The 15629-nt window shown below is 39.4% G+C and overlaps 1 protein-coding gene across 2 annotated transcripts; it reads left to right on the top strand.

Moving 5' to 3' along the window:
• Positions 1-587: 587 nt before the first annotated feature.
• On the top strand, positions 588-15096 carry LOC103709702 (mediator of RNA polymerase II transcription subunit 33A-like). 2 transcript variants are annotated; one of them, XM_039132957.1, is made up of 12 exons: positions 588-971; positions 1077-1187; positions 3859-4212; positions 5088-5404; positions 5515-5606; positions 5717-6038; positions 6976-7183; positions 7334-7448; positions 7807-7974; positions 8663-9167; positions 11640-11846; positions 13527-15096. In XM_039132957.1, the coding sequence occupies exons 1-12, from the start codon at positions 679-681 to the stop codon at positions 14618-14620; spliced, it is 3786 nt and encodes a 1261-aa protein (XP_038988885.1). In that variant the 5' UTR covers positions 588-678; the 3' UTR covers positions 14621-15096. The 2 variants fall into 2 exon arrangements, with proteins under 2 accessions (XP_038988885.1, XP_017698949.3); XM_017843460.3 differs by having other exon boundaries at positions 8495-9167.
• The last annotated feature ends 533 nt before the right edge of the window (positions 15097-15629 follow it).

Genomic DNA, 15629 nt, shown 5'->3' with positions numbered 1-15629 from the left:
GCATCATAGGAGGACCTCAAATTTAATTCAAATTTTTAATTTTTTTAATACAAATAACTTTTTCATATTTTATAAAAAAATTACATAAATATAAAAGATTTAATTTTCATCAACTGAAAATTAAAAATAATTTTTAAATATACTGGATAGAATAAATAAGATTTTTTTTCTTAATAAAAAATATAACAAATATTTTATATTACTTTTTTAAAAGAACATCTATTCTGAATTATGTCAATTTTTATAATTAATCAAATATATAAAAATTATTTTTAAAAATATTATATATTAAAAAAATATTTTAATTAGAAAAAGATTTGTTCTGAACCACACGAGTGTAAATTAGCAAAATCCTCCCCCCGCGGCCACACATTGTCCTCTGTATAATTCCGGTGTTGTTATCGGTTTTTTTTGTAATTTTTTCGGAATCAAAACGACGTACTTACATAGAAAACCAAGAAGGAACGACCCAGATTCTCGGAACGAATACGAAGATCTCATCCAACGGTCAAGATCGTCAGGAGGATAATTTAACGGGAACGGATGATAATTTAAGAAGGAACGGATGATAATTTGTAACATCCGTGGGATGCCTTTCCTGCTCCTCTAGCGTTAATTTAACAGGGCAGCGCGTCTGCGACGGGCGGAGCGAACCAGCGAGCGCCGGCGCCGGCGGAGATGGCGGTGGCGGAGGAGGCGGCGGAGGGAGGCGGAGGGGACCTGGAGAGGCGGGTGATGGAGGCGGTGAAGGCGTCGGAGGAGCGGGGGGACCCGCCGCTGGCGCGGGCGGTGGAGGTGGGCCGGTGCGTCCAGGAGAAGGGGCTAGGATTCCCAAGCCCGGAGCTAGGGCACGTCCTCGTCTCCAATCTTTGCTTCTCCCACAACATGCCTTCCCTCTGGAAGCTTCTCGACCAGGCCATGGCCTCTCGCCTCATCGCCCCCCTCCACGCCCTCGCCCTCCTCACCCCCAGGTACGCCGGTTACCCCTTTTACTTCTCCTCAAATCTCCTTTTTTGTTTTTTTATTCTTAGTTCTCGATTTCCTTTGCTCTACTTGACTCCCGGTGTTGGATTCAGGGTTATTCCAAACCGCCGGGCAGAGCCAGAGGCGTACAGGCTGTACCTGGAGCTCTTGAGTCGATACGCGCTTTCGCCTCTTTCGATCGAGGTTGGCTCTTGCAGAGACAAGTAAGTTCTTGGCTTCTTCTGGATGGATTTTGGTTCACATAGTGATCTGCCCCCTTGATTAATTCGTCATAGACGGGAACGAAATTTTTTGCCTGGAAAAAAATGATATTTTCTTGTGGATAAGCTATTTTTGGAAATAAAAGTAGGTTTGGGGTGAGTTATACCCATCTTGGCTTTAGTTAAGGTCTGTCAGAAGACGCCCCTTCGGGAGAAGTAAAATAGGGCTAGCAACATATCAAGAAGCATGACAAAGCGGGGCCTAGATTGCTAGGAAAGAAGCATGAATCCAACCATCGGTGTTTTTAGATTGCTAGGAGACTCGAAGAAAAGTGCCAACCGAAATGGAAGAAACTGACAAGACATGTCTTTAGATGTCTTAGGAACTTAAGGAAAATGAATAAAGCAAAGAAACTTTGTGCAGGGAAGGAGGTTTTTTTTTTTTTTTTCAGGTACGAGGAAGGAGGGTTTTTTTTTTTTTTTTTTTCAGGTACAAGGAAGGAGGGTTCTAAATGAGCAGTGTGTTTTAGGTACATGATTGTTCGCTGTACAAAAATAGAGGAAAAAGATATTTTCAATATTTTTTTCATGATCACTGCTTTAGTTATGGGTCATTGTACCTTCAAGACCCTCTTCTTGAAGTCAACTTGTATTCTGCCATTGACTGCTGTGGTTGCAATGTTCTTGTTTATTTCTCCTTCCTGAGTGAAACCTGAAAAAGGTGGACCATTTAGAGTTGATGTGGATGGGGCACTGCTATTTTTGCACCAGTTGGTCAACAATCACAGTATTCTAATATAAATTAGAGTTTAGTTACCCTTCAAACACGTTATCAGAGGCTGGCTTGGTCATTGTGGGGATTTGGTGCACCACTCTATCCTTTGATAATTTTGTGCTTTTGGTGTATGTTCTTGATGCTGTAGTATTTATTGATCGCAAGTCCTTGCTTTTTCACAAATGTAGCAAGTCACTAGTTTCTCAGAACTCAGGGATCTAAGGTTTGGGTTCATAATAATTGATTGCTTTAAAAATCTATTTGTTGCTACAATTTTACCTTAGCCACTCCTCTAATTTGAAGCATTGTCCTAAGGTACTCGAAAAGGAAAATCTTGCTTATATCTAAGAAATGAGGTATATCCTCAGTGATGGAGGCTTTTAACTAACTACCAGTGTTTGTAACTTGACCACTCGTTCCACACTACATCGAGTAAGTTCTAGTGAGATGATTTGACTTAGTGGATACACCTAGAAGCCACCACCATCTGTGCTTAATGTTTCCCTATGATGCTTTTTATTACTGATATTTTTTTGCCCAAATTTTCATTTTCTTTTTTCCAATTGCTACCTCAAGTTGTGTAATGGTTGATGTCGTGGTGTTTGAAAGTGCAGTTAGGATATGGTTGCATCGAAGTCAATCATGTCTCATAAGCTTTGCAGGACATTCTGCTTTGTTAAATTTACTCAGTCTACTTATTGGGTGATGCTTCAACAAAGAAGAATCGTTAAAAAAAAAAATAATCTGAGCCAATAGTTCATGCTTTTTCCAGTGTTTGTAAACCTTTCCAAGAAGTGCTCTTAGGCATTGTTGGGGTTTAACTGTTACTCATGGGGATAGAAGGCTTGAAACCAGGGCCCATAATTGTCAAGAATATAACATCTGAGGCAAAATTGCAAATTTGCAAAACAAATCAGCGTAGAAGGATGTACCTCTGGACTAGTTGTGGTGGAAGATGCTATCTTCCGATAAGTATTCATCTATGTGAGTTGTATTTGGCAATAGGACAGATTTTCAAAAGACCATATCCACTCTCTTCTTTCAACATGGTTAAGATCTAGCATATAATTGGTTTTCATGGAACTGCATAATCGCTTCAAGAAGACAGTTTCTATATTTATGGTCAAACACCCCATTGCCCCTTGCAGTAATAAATTTTGAATCATTTGATCGCTAGTCATAGGTGGAGATGTCAAAGTTTGCTTAGATGCTGTACTTGATAAATATGAAGTCCCCTCCATATCATAGTTATCCTTGTGAAAACTCGCAATCAGTCACAAAACAAAGGACTTTCAAAACCTGCTTCCAACCCAATCCGGATAAAGTACCCTTAGTACTTGATTTGTCCGAGGAGTAGGCCTGTGATGGAACTAATACTACGCATACTTTGCAAGAGAAAGTTGAGTAGAGTTTGCTTGGGCTTCAAGTTATGCTCTTGAAATGTGTAAAGTCCTGGCTACATCAGTGGAAAGACACCCCGTTATCTAGGTGAGTGAACTGGTTTTGCAAATTCACAGGTGCCACTCATGCCAAAAGAAAAGAAGAAAAAAGAAGTGTTTTTAGGTGTGTGTGTGTGAGAGAGAGAGAGAGAGAGATTGATAGAGAGAGATCTGAGAGCATTCCATTTAAAAAAACCTGTTACCATTTTAGCCAGCTTCAGCTTTCGCATGCCTGCTTTTTTGCTTATATCTTCTTGACAATGTTTGGGGACTGCATTTTCACTCGAAACGTAATATTTCATGTTCATGAATTGTTCAGCTCCTGGCTACCATATATCTTACTCTCCTTCATATTTGTTTGATCCAGAAATGCTTAGCATTCTAGTTAAATGGTTTCCATAGCTGGTGTGGCTGCATCCTGTGACAGATTGATCCTATGCAATAATTATCTCTTTTGCAGGATAATTAAATCTGTTGATGATGCTCTACAGCTTTCGCATGCATATGGGGTTCACCAAATGGATTTTGGACATATGGTGGTTTTGTCCATCTTGAGTGTCATAACAAGTTTGATTGACTGCACGCTAGAAGATTGTGGTTTGCAGTTGACGTTCAGATATAAACATGGCGACTTTTATGCTGATGAAGGACATCAAGTTATGGACATAGATGTTAGAGGAAGTTCAGATGAGAAGCGGAACAAGCATCGTGAACAGTTACGTAGAACTAATGTTCTTTTGGCTATAGAGGTGGTTGAAAAAATTACTTCAAATAAAAGGGCCAAACTTTTTCTTCGTCTCATCTATCTCAATATGTACGCTCTCTCTCTCTCTCGCTCTTGTGCATGCGCGTGCCTTTTTCCTTCCCATAGTATCTCTGTTCATTATGATGATTTGAAACTTTTATATCTCTTTAGGCATTAGTTTTATTACATTTTAGTTCATAATAGTAATTGGTAAAGTAGCTGCATATATGTCTTGCACTATTGATAAAACGGGAAGAGAGATTGAAACATTGTTTTGGATGACTGAGATGGAATCATGACCTCCATGAAATTAAGCATATGGAATAAACCATATGTATGCCATTGAAACAACGATTAAAAATCCTAGAACACCTAAATTATAGCTGGGCGTGGTGACCAAATTTGTGTGTCTATATATATATATATATATATATATAATAGTAAATAACTTGACTGAATTTCTTGCATACTATACTTTTGCCATTTAATTTATTGTATTGTGGGCGATATGTAATACTATTGCTTGCATACTTATCGAAATTCAGGGCTATATATGTGCTATCTACCAATGTTCTAACTTCTAACTCTTGGTAACGGACTCTGTACCGGTATCTTAGGGGTGGTAATTTATGCCTGAACCACAATCAACTCGTTTTAAGCAAGTTCAAGTTTGGCATTAATAGTTTTTGTTTAAACGGGCGACCTGACCAAACCCATCTATTAAACAATTTGGGTTTAGGTTTAGAGTCTTGACTCATTTAATGCATTTTGACCCATTTAATAGTTGGGTCGGGTCATGACTTAAACCGTTAGACCAGTTTAATCTGTTTAAGAACTGTTTAACTCGTTCAAAACCTGTTTAACCCATTTAACTTGTTTCAACTTGATTCTATATGATGAATTTTTAAGAGAAGTTACTAATAAATATTTTCCTGCAAGCCTAGGCCTGAAAAGTTCAATGGTCTACTGGAGAGACTGCAGTTTATTGAATCACATAAATCGGCCTCACAGGCTTTACTATCTGCAAATCATATTTTAGATAGCTTGTCTGCAAATGTACAGAAGGCTATGGATTGGGAATACCAGTTAAATAAGCATCAGCTTCTTGGAGTTATGGTTGATGCTGGGCCCAGTAGCTACCTTTCATGCAACAGTTCTGGAGCCAGTAGGGCTGCTTGTTGGATTTCTTTTGATATGTTTATGGAGAATGCAATGGATGGGAGGCAACTCCATACTGTTTCTGCCATTGAAATACTTACAGGTGTTTTCTGTTTAACATTTGTTCTGTGCTATTTCTTTTCTAGTGTTCCTACTTGTAGGATTTTTAAGTTATTCTATAGCAGAAGTGACCTGTACTCTTCTTTTGATCAGAGCTGACCAAGTCACTCAAAGTAATTAATCAAGCAAGCTGGCAAGAGACATTTCAAGCTCTCTGGATTTCATCTCTTCGACTTATACAACGAGTTGAGATGATTCTTTCTTTATGCTTGTTTGCCTTCATGGCAAAGTGATTTGTTTAAATAATGTATTAATCCATTTGTCAATATTTGTTATCTTTCTTGTTCACAAGCAGGATCGCGAGCCTTTGGAAGGACCTATACCTCATCTTGATGCACGACTATGCATGCTATTGTCTATTGTCCCTTTGTCAATTGTTCCTCTTGTGAAGGAGGAATATGAAATGCCATCTCTTATAAGCAAAGGCATAACCAGAAGCTATGGAAATGGAGCTGAAGAAAATAATCTTGCTTCTAGAAAACATGGATTAGTATCCTCTCTTCAGGTATTAGGCCTGTTTTCTGGGCTTCTATTGCCGCCTCCATCAGTGGTCAATGCAGCTAACAGTGCAGCTTCAAAAGCAGCAGCTTTCGTTTCTAATTTAAAGACAGGATGTGGTAATCTCGGCATTCCCAATTACAAAAATTCTTCTGTAAAAGCAAGTTAGCTTGTTTTGTAAGGTTGACTTATTTGCATCTTTCTTTGTTGAAAATTGTAGTTGAAAGAAGGACAAATGTCTGAGTAGAAGTGACAATTCTTTTGGTCATGGAGTTGAATTGCTTTGTGTCAGTGAGTAGGCTTTTACTAGACCGGAAAATAATAAATAAAGGAAAGAAAGGGAAACATGATTCATATATCTAGAAAATCATGAATGAGTTGGTTGCCTTGATGAAACTTAAGACTTTCTTTATGCCTATTCTTTTCCTCGCTAGATAAATCTAGCAGGAATCTTGCTTGGTTCTGATTAATACAACATTTTTGTATCATCAAATTTTCTCCATATAAGTAGATCCATATATGAACTTACACATTCAGATATAAATGACAAGGTTGCAGAAAAGAGTCTAGTCATGCCAGTGAAGTTCATCAATTGATCAACCAACATTTTAGTGAGAAGCAAAACTCTCTTTAATCTCTGTTTGTAATGGTCAATTTGGCAAACCATGAGAGCTTGGGAATAGGTAGAACTTTTTAATGAGAATAGAGAATTGTGTTTCCTCTAGGTAAGGAAATTCTTGTATGCCATGAAGCACCTGATTCTGTTTCTTGATTAGCTTTTTGTACGGCCGGTATAGGGATCGGTTTGGTGTACCGACACTCGGTGCACCCTTGGTATTGAGTATTGGTTTGGCACCGGTATTGTATGGTGCGCCTGATGCGCGGTGCTACACACCGGTAATATGGACCTTGCATAGAGCTATATATCAGAATAATAGCTCTGCTTTTCCTTAGAGTACTTTGGTTAAAATCTTTTATGCTACCTGTTATCTCCTAAATACTCCTTGGACAGGTTCTAAATATTTGCTTGTAACCAACAATTTATTGCCTTTTCAGTTGGAAACATGCTGCATCTTATAGTTGAAGCCTGCATTGCAAGAAACTTGATCGATACATCTGCTTATTTTTGGCCTGGCTATGTGGTTCCTTCTGCCCCATCAAAGGATTCACTGTTAGTTCAAGAGTCCCCTTGGACAACCTTTATGGAGGGAGCTCCACTAAATGGTTCGCTTAAAAATGCTCTTATGGTAACTCCTGCTACAAGGTATTTCAAAGGAATCCTAACAAGATAGATTTGGTACAGAATAGGCATGCATACTTCTATTATTGGATTTTAACTATGCACACGGTTGTTTAATGGATCTTATGGTTGTGACCTTTACTTGGATATATGATTTTTTTTTTTCTGCTTTAGTGTGGTGGAACTGGAGAAACTGTACAATATAGCACTAAATGGATCAGAAGAAGAAAAATCAGCTGCTGCAAAGATTCTATGTGGTGCATCCCTTGTTCGTGGCTGGAATATTCAGGTAGAACACTATGTATTGTTTTGATGAAATATGGCCTTCCAAATTGAACTCTAGAAATTGCATGGTAAACATTATAGTTTCTAGTTTTTTCCCTTAGTATTGAACTCCGAATCATCCGAATCAAGACTTGATGGTTACACCTTAAGATGCCTTCTAGTTGTGAACGTCTTCTGGTGATTTCATCTTTCAACATCTTGATCTATCCTCGAAATCTGAGGCATTATTACAGTTTGGAGCCTCTTATAGTATTGATGCAGTATAACCTGCACTAAGTTATGTCGTCCATTTTTCTTTGGCAGTTTTAGTCGTTAGCTATTAACTTGTTATTTCTATTAACCCAATCTCTTTTATGTTTCAGGAGCATGTGGTGCACATTGTGATCAAGTTACTGTCTCCATCTGTGCCTCCTAATCCTTCAGTATCTGGAAGTGGGAGTCATTTAATTGGTCACATGCCCATGCTTAGTGCTATTTTATTTGGAGTATCTTGTGGAGATATTGTTCATATCCTCTCTTTATTTGGCATGGTAAGTAGAGCACTCTTATGCAATATATGCTACTCTCATAATTCTTCATCGTTTCCGGTTAGTTTTGCTTTATTATGCATATGCTTCTCTCAGTATTTAAATTTTACATAAAAATGCATGCAACTTTTGCTGTCTTTAGTTAATGAGTTGCTCGTTTGTATTCTCGTATATGGTCTAGTTACAAATATTTCATGCAATCTTTTTTAACATGTGAGAAGTTCATGTATTGGTTCTGGATACTGTCTTTCCACAAATGTAATTGGATTATTTGAGTTAGCTCTAGGTTAGGACAATATAAATCAATTACCTCCAAGTTTATTGTAAGACAAACTTAACAAGACATTCCTTTATAAGCATAATTTAGTCCTAATTATGTCATCCACCTTTTTTATTTCATACTCTCGTGTCAAGTGATTTATACCCAAAAGAAGAATGACAACTTCTTGTTCAACTGTGAACTTGCAATTTCTTCTTCTTCTTCTTCTTCTTCTTCAGTGACATAGATCGATGCTATCTGCAGATTCCAGAAGTTGCAGCCGCTTTGATGCCACTTTGTGAGGCCTTTGGGTCGCTACCACCCCCACCCAATCATAGATCAAGCATGTCTGATGAGACTTCCGTTTATGCGGTCTTCTCATGTGCATTTCTCTTTCTCCTTCGCTTATGGAAATTTTATAAACCTCCTCAGGAACACTGTATGGCTGGTCGTGGAGGCCCTGTTAGGTCAGAATTGACTCTGGACTGTCTCTTGTTGATGCGCAACAGTCGCATTGCTTTGCAAAATTCTAGTGCTGTGGGTAGGATGGACGGTATCACAGATCCACGTCATTCAACACCAAGTCAGCCTGTGTATATCGACTCATTTCCAAAGCTACGAGCTTGGTACTTTCAAAATCAAGCTTGCATAGCCTCAACTCTTTCTGGCCTATGTAATAAAAATCCAGTTCATCAAGTTGCCAATAAGATTTTGAAGATGATTTATCGAAAAATGACTAAAGCTGGAACTGTTTCTGGTAATCCTTCGTCAACTTCCAGTAACACTATAAGTGGATCACCTGTAAATACAACAGAAGATGCTCATCAAAGGCCCACATTTCCTGCATGGGAGTTTCTGGAAGCTGTTCCCTTTGTTCTTGAAGCTGTATTGACTGCATGTGCCCATGGAAGGCTTTCATCCCGGGACTTGACTACAGGTTGGATGCAATTTTAAGCCACAGCTTTCCTCGGATGTTATATATTTACTGATCATTAAACAGGATTAAAGAAAAACCTAAAAAGCATATTATAGCTGTCCTATTTATTTGAATAGTTCAAAGTATGCGATGAAATGATTGTAAAAGGTCATTAAGGAATGCCTGTTCTTTGAGTAAAACTTTCTGATTATGCTTAAAGAATATATAGACCACATAGTGCAGTTAGTGTTGGAATCTCTTTGTTGTAGGAGCTGTAAGGATGCCATAGGACAGGCTGATGGTTTCAACTAGAAATGTTGACAAAGTGCATATATAGGAAAGTGGTTTTGACAGTTTATGATCTTCCTTATTTCATATCTGACAGCTATGCGTTTGTGAACATTCTTCCTAGCGCGAATCCCCTAGTATCTGGAGTGAAAGCCTCTTTTTCTGGGGAGATCTCAAGGATGTCATAGGTAAAAGAAAGTATGAAACAACTTCTGGTGTCATTGCAGTGTCGTGATGTCTCTAGATTCTTGTCTGAAAGAATAGGTTAATTTGAAGTGACTAAGTTTATGAGAGGCTACTTTTATGTGACATTTGATCTTGTTAATTTGACCCTCGATGCGGGAAATTTTGTTTTGTAATATCCACTAAAAAGCAGCCTTCAAAGACTAGATGCTTTCTCATTTATGCTAATTGGAAGATGGCTGCTGCAACTTTTATGACCTATGCTGGATCATGCACCAATCCTTTTGGGGCCTGTCGATTAAGAAAAAGGAACTTGCTCCATTTCATGTTTACTTATAACTCACCAAGCGACATGCCTAAATGGTGCGGAAAGCAGGAAGGCATTGGATGATGCTGAAGGGCTTCTTTAAGAAAGTCGTGGGGATATCTGGTGCAAGATAAATTCAGCTGTTCCTTCTATTTCTTTTTTGTTTCTTTCAACACAACTTTGAATTTTTTTTTTGGAGTGAGTAGGTAACGTGAAGTTTGGTATGGTCATTGACAAGCTGGGTGATTCAGAAGTGTGTGAGGGAGAGATTTGGTTGTAATCAGTGTGGGCTACATGCGTAAAATTAAATTTTGGAAGATCTTTTTTAGTGATATTATTGGTAGATCCTGCTTCCTTTGACTAGTACTTTAGAAGTAAATTAAGGTGTTCTTGTGGTAGGCTTTTTCTGGACAAACAAGAACTTTTTATGGTGCAACCCTTGGGTTCAGAGGAATTTTAAATAAGCAGATCACATATTTTACATACCTGGGAGAGCATTGGTGATATGATCTGGTCCTAGTTCATGATAATATGCTTATTTAATTGAATTTCCTTTGTACAGCCTCTGCACCTGTGTTTGATGATCTGACATCTCTAATTTGATATTCTAGTGCTGCCTTTTTCATGGTGGTGGATAAGAAAATCAATAAGATAAGGGATGCTCAAGAATATCAGAAGGTGGGAGGTAATGAGGCATCTCGTTTGTCATTGCTTAATTTAAACAAGCTGTAGAACTACCTGATTATTAATTTTTATTAGGTTTGATTTTAAATATTAGGTACTCAACTATTCATTTTGTTGGTAGTTGTTGAAGAGGGATCAGCCCTTTGAGTTTTGCCACTTTGATTGCTACCTAAAGCAATCTACATAGTATGTGAGGCAGTACTAATCTCTTACCTAACTTATCATCTTTTATATGCCATATAGGGAAGGAGTCATTCTTTCATATCAATAGTGCTAGCAGTATATGTGGCTTCCTTGTGTGGAACCACAAACCAAGTCCAAAATTTTAGTAACGAGCTCAAGAGTGGTATCTAGAGCAGGGTCGGTTTTGAAGTCTGGCAAGCAGGATGATCAGGTGCAAGAGAAGGAATCTTTGAGCACCCATACCAAAATTTAATAGGAACCTTTTGGTAAGCCAGCTCCTTCATTTTGAATGTAGGTAAAATATGTATTATGAGGCCATAAATGCTAATGGTGGCCTTTTTAGGGATTACTAACCTGAGGAAGGTGGAGATGAGCGAATGTGGTTTTGCTTTAAAAAGTACTCATGGTCATTGCGAGTGACTTGTTACTCATCGCTCCATTGTACCAGCTCAAATGTATGTTTTTGTATTTCTTTCTTCAATACCCATTACCTATCAAGTCCACGAGAGAATATATTGGGTGAGTCAGACCAGTATCAGCTACATGGGTAAGTAGATCCTTGTATTGAGCATATACCTATAGACGTGATCAATGATAGTTCTAGGTCACAACATTGACCTTTGCCTCAGTGAAAACTATGTGATGATTCCAAGTCTTACCCTGTGTGCACACACACACACAAGCGCGACAAAGTATGGTCAAATTATGAAAATAAATTAGTACCAGGAATTAGTCTTTCCATATCTAGGATAATTGTTCAAAATATAAGCAGTCATGTGTAATTTTCAATTTTGCATTGAGGCTTGGATAATGTCTTTCTTAATTTGACAACCTCAAATCTGCTGTAGGTCTGAGGGATCTCGTGGATTTTTTGCCAGCTTCTCTTGCGACTATTATCAGCTACTTTTCAGCAGAAATTACTCGTGGAATCTGGAAACCAGTTCAAATGAATGGGACTGACTGGCCAAGTCCTGCTGGAAATCTTCTCTCGGTTGAATCAGAAATAAAGGAAATTCTTGCATCTGCAGGGATTCATATTGCCAGCTGTTATCCACGTATGATAATGTATCCCTTGTTTGCCACTTCGTTTTGCGAGTCTATTTTTGTTCCTGTTTGCAGCTGTTATTCATATCAGTTGTTTAAGCTCTTGGTTGTTACAGTTTTGCTTTAGCTCTAATCTGCCAGTATGTGGTGGAAATCTTGCTTCACTAAAATTGCTTGGCTACTTTGAGTTTGGACTTGAAAATTAAACTTCAAAAACCAAGTTGGAACATTGCAAGAGATATAACTGACCACCTACTTGAAAAAGAAAAGAAAAAAGGATATTACTGGCAATGACTAGTTTGAATTCTGGGTCAACACTATTTTTGGCCTAAAACCAACTGATGGGAAAGAACTTTCTCTAGATTTCAAGATAATTTAATGAATTTGTCCAACAAGCTAACATATGCTTTGCGGTATGATCTTTGTTTTTCAAAAATAAACTGGTGTGCAGGCATCTGTGCCCAGACCCTGATGTGCTCAACTTGGTAGATCTCTGTGACTACTTTCTGAAATACAAGTCAATGTTAAGGCTCCTTCAGAAATTACATACCTTGCATAGGATAATAAACCTACAGAAGATTATGGACATAATCACTCAAACTTATTTCACATTGAGCATGCTTTTAATCGGCTTGACAGTTATAATCAACCTGCCAAATTCTGAGAGGCAGAAGATTGTCGACACCAAAGACACCAAGTCAACTTCTATATATATGATCAGGACTGCTATAAATCATCTGAGCTGTTCAGGCTCAGCTTCATCTTGAAGCAAAATCAGATCTATTTGTTGTCTTGTTCAGTCTCTAGAGTCATTTAAGTGAGCCAATTTCCAAGTTGGGCGGCGTGAGCCTATCTATACTTGTCTCCGCAAGCTGCCAGTTAGTCTTGGCCTATCTATTAGCCGAGCTTCAGAGTGTTGGTTTTGTTTGTTTCCTATACAAGCTACTTGGTGAGCCAAACCGTAGCTGCTTATGAATGGCTTCATTTGCATCCCTATTATCTGATATCTCTATACATTCAATGAGTTAGTTGAATTACATTATTTTTTCTTTTAATTTTGAGTTGAATTCTGTGGTGATATTTATCGTTCAAAAAATGTCAGCTTGGACTTGTTTTCACAAATATATAAAAAAAGGATGTGCTGCTTGGAAGTTGGAGATGCTTTCATATGATAGGACAGTTCTGAACATATACCTGTATTAACTTACCTATCCAATATATCCATTTAATCATCCCAAACATGTTCTCTTTCTGTATTGGTCCCTGCCATCTGAAGGAACGTGCTATCACAAGTCAACAAAAGGTTCATTTCGTGGATTGCAACAGTTTCATGTTGAGTCTCAAGCTGAGGAAAAAGGTCGTCTATTTGAACCTGGCACCTTTTGGATGTTCCATTCCATTGCTTTAATGAGAAAACTACTGGTTAACCAGGTCAAAACTTGTTAAGAATTCCTAATTCTGAATGTCAGCCAGCCAGGATCATAAATTGTCGTTAAATATTTCTTGATATGGTAAACATTTAATGCAACGATTCTTAAAGATACAGCCATTTGATTGTGCTACATCAAATTTCTTGAACAAGTATATCTTTTAAACACAGATTTAAACAACTTAATGATTATTGCTAACATTACTATATGTGACACATTTCTGCAGCATTGGTGATTCTCATAATTTTGATGTTTTTGCAGGTGGGATGCCACCGATGCTTCCATTACCAATGGCAGCCCTTGTGAGCTTGACAATCACATTTAAACTTGACAAGAGCCTGGAATACACCCATAGTATTCTGGGTCAGGCATTGGAAAATTGTGCGACAGGCTCGTCATGGCCAAGTATGCCCATCATAGGAGCCCTGTGGACCCAGAAGGTTCGGCGGTGGCATGACTTCATCGTCCTGTCATGTTCCCGCTCTCCCTTCACACGAGACAAGGATGCTGTCGCCCAGCTGATCAGAAGCTGCTTCTCGTCCTTCCTTGGACCCTCTATAACTGAAGGATCTCACTTTTCTGCCAATCGAGGAATACATGGGCTGCTGGGACAGGCTATGGCCGATCAGGGGCTACGACTGCCTATTGCCCCAGGTTTTCTCTACCTCCGCACATGTCGGACATTCCATGACACTAATTTTGTCACTGAAGTGATCCTCAAGCTGGTCCTTGAATTGGCGAACAAACTAGGGAATGAATGGGCATGTAGTGGACCTGCTCGCCTGAGATCTGGCCGGTTGTCACTTGCTGCTGCTGTTTCTAGAGTTCAAGAGGTGGCAATGCTGGGGGCAACCCTGCTGTGTATTGCAGGTGGAGTCCTGCTAGTCCAGGTGCTGTATGAAGAGTCCTTGCCCACATTGTTGCTGTCCGCAGGAGAAGAGAAGCTGGTTGGTGCTGGGCCAGCGTCCAATATCCTGGAGGGCTATGTGATGGCATATATGCTGATCTTGTCCGGGGCCTTTGTATGGGGAATTGGAAATACTTCTCCGGCCTACACATCTGTGTATTCATCAAGGCGGGCCCGAGTGATTGGGATCCATATGGATTTTGTGGCTGCTGTTATGGAGGGGAACATATCGGTGGGGTGTGACCCAGCAACGTGGAAAGCATATGTATCCTGCTTCGTGGGCTTGCTGGTAAGCTTTGTGCCAACATGGGTGCCAGAGGTGAAGCAGGGAACGCTGCATAAATTGGCCAGTGGGTTGAGGGGTTGGCATGAGTATGATTTGGCCCTCTCGCTCCTTGAGCGAGGGGGGCCTGCAGCCATGGATGCATTGGTGGAGTCTGTGTTGTGATCTCTCTTTTGATGATGCTAGAATGGTTTGCAGTCACACCTAGTGCATCTGATTGTGAATCTTTTTTGAAGGCTGCTTGGTCCATTCATGGCCTCGCTTCAGACCAAACTGCTGTGCATAAGTTCCAACCTGGTCTGGCGGCTGCCTGGATGAAACTCCAACAGCGTATGACCATGGCAGAAACATATGAATCCAATTTTGCTATACCAAAGAGCTCATAGGTTCTGTTCTCTACAGGGGATTTATGGACAACTCCAGATTGGAGCTTTAGTCTTGTGGTCAATATAGGAGCCTAGTTTGGTATATATTTGATACGGCAGTGGCATGGTGGGTTCTTTGCATTTTATATGTCCAAGCTAGTAGCAAGGCAATGTAGGACTCTTTTGGTAAAGAACCCAAAGTTTATTCTTGAGTCAGATTGTGTAATGCTGATTCCAGTTTTTAAATCAGTTGCATGATGGACTTATTATTTTTTATGTGCATGGTGTGAGGCTTGTTGATGCTGCATTGCAGCTCGGAGAGTCGGAGTAGGCGAAGCAATGAGGGATCAGGTGGTTGATCCATTGGCATTAAGCAGTACTGGTATAATCAGGTGGCTCCAAGAGCAGTAGTCTTCATTGGCTTGTTTATCTTGAACAGCAGAGAGCGAGCTACATTCTATTTGGGACTGGATCCGCGGCCTTTTTGATCCCTCACTGCTTGCTTTACTTATCCCTGCTTAACAAGGTAAGAGGTTTCAGGTCATCATTCTCGGTGCATGTCATACAAGGATGGGCATCCACATAGCTGCATGGCCATCTATGTCCTTCCATCTACTGCCCTGCCTTCTTAGTTATAGCTCTTCTTACCTGTAATTTTGTAGCGTTAGTGCCTTACGACCAAGGATGCCATAAATGAGACACTCTTCTGCTGATTTGGAGTCGTTTGGGATGTAAAGAGAAGAAAAGATGAGTGGGAGTAGCCAGCAGAATATTACTCCAGAGTCCATCCAATTTCTTCATTCTTTTTC

The sequence above is a fragment of the Phoenix dactylifera genome, chromosome 13 (genome assembly GCF_009389715.1).
Source record: "Phoenix dactylifera cultivar Barhee BC4 chromosome 13, palm_55x_up_171113_PBpolish2nd_filt_p, whole genome shotgun sequence".
Classification (NCBI taxonomy): Eukaryota; Viridiplantae; Streptophyta; class Magnoliopsida; order Arecales; family Arecaceae; genus Phoenix; species Phoenix dactylifera.
The sequence above is the reverse complement of the archived record's forward strand: the minus strand, read 5'-3'. Positions and strand labels throughout refer to the sequence as shown.

Bases quoted from the DNA above. Each gene is read 5' to 3' on its own strand.
- LOC103709702 (XM_017843460.3), top strand. From the start codon at position 679: ATGGCGGTGGCGGAGGAGGCGGCGGAGGGAGGCGGAGGGGACCTGGAG. The intron at 7,975-8,494 runs GTAAGTAGAGCA...TGCTATCTGCAG, and splicing joins TCCTCTCTTTATTTGGCATG to ATTCCAGAAGTTGCAGCCGC. The intron at 9,168-11,639 runs GTTGGATGCAAT...AATCTGCTGTAG, and splicing joins ATCCCGGGACTTGACTACAG to GTCTGAGGGATCTCGTGGAT.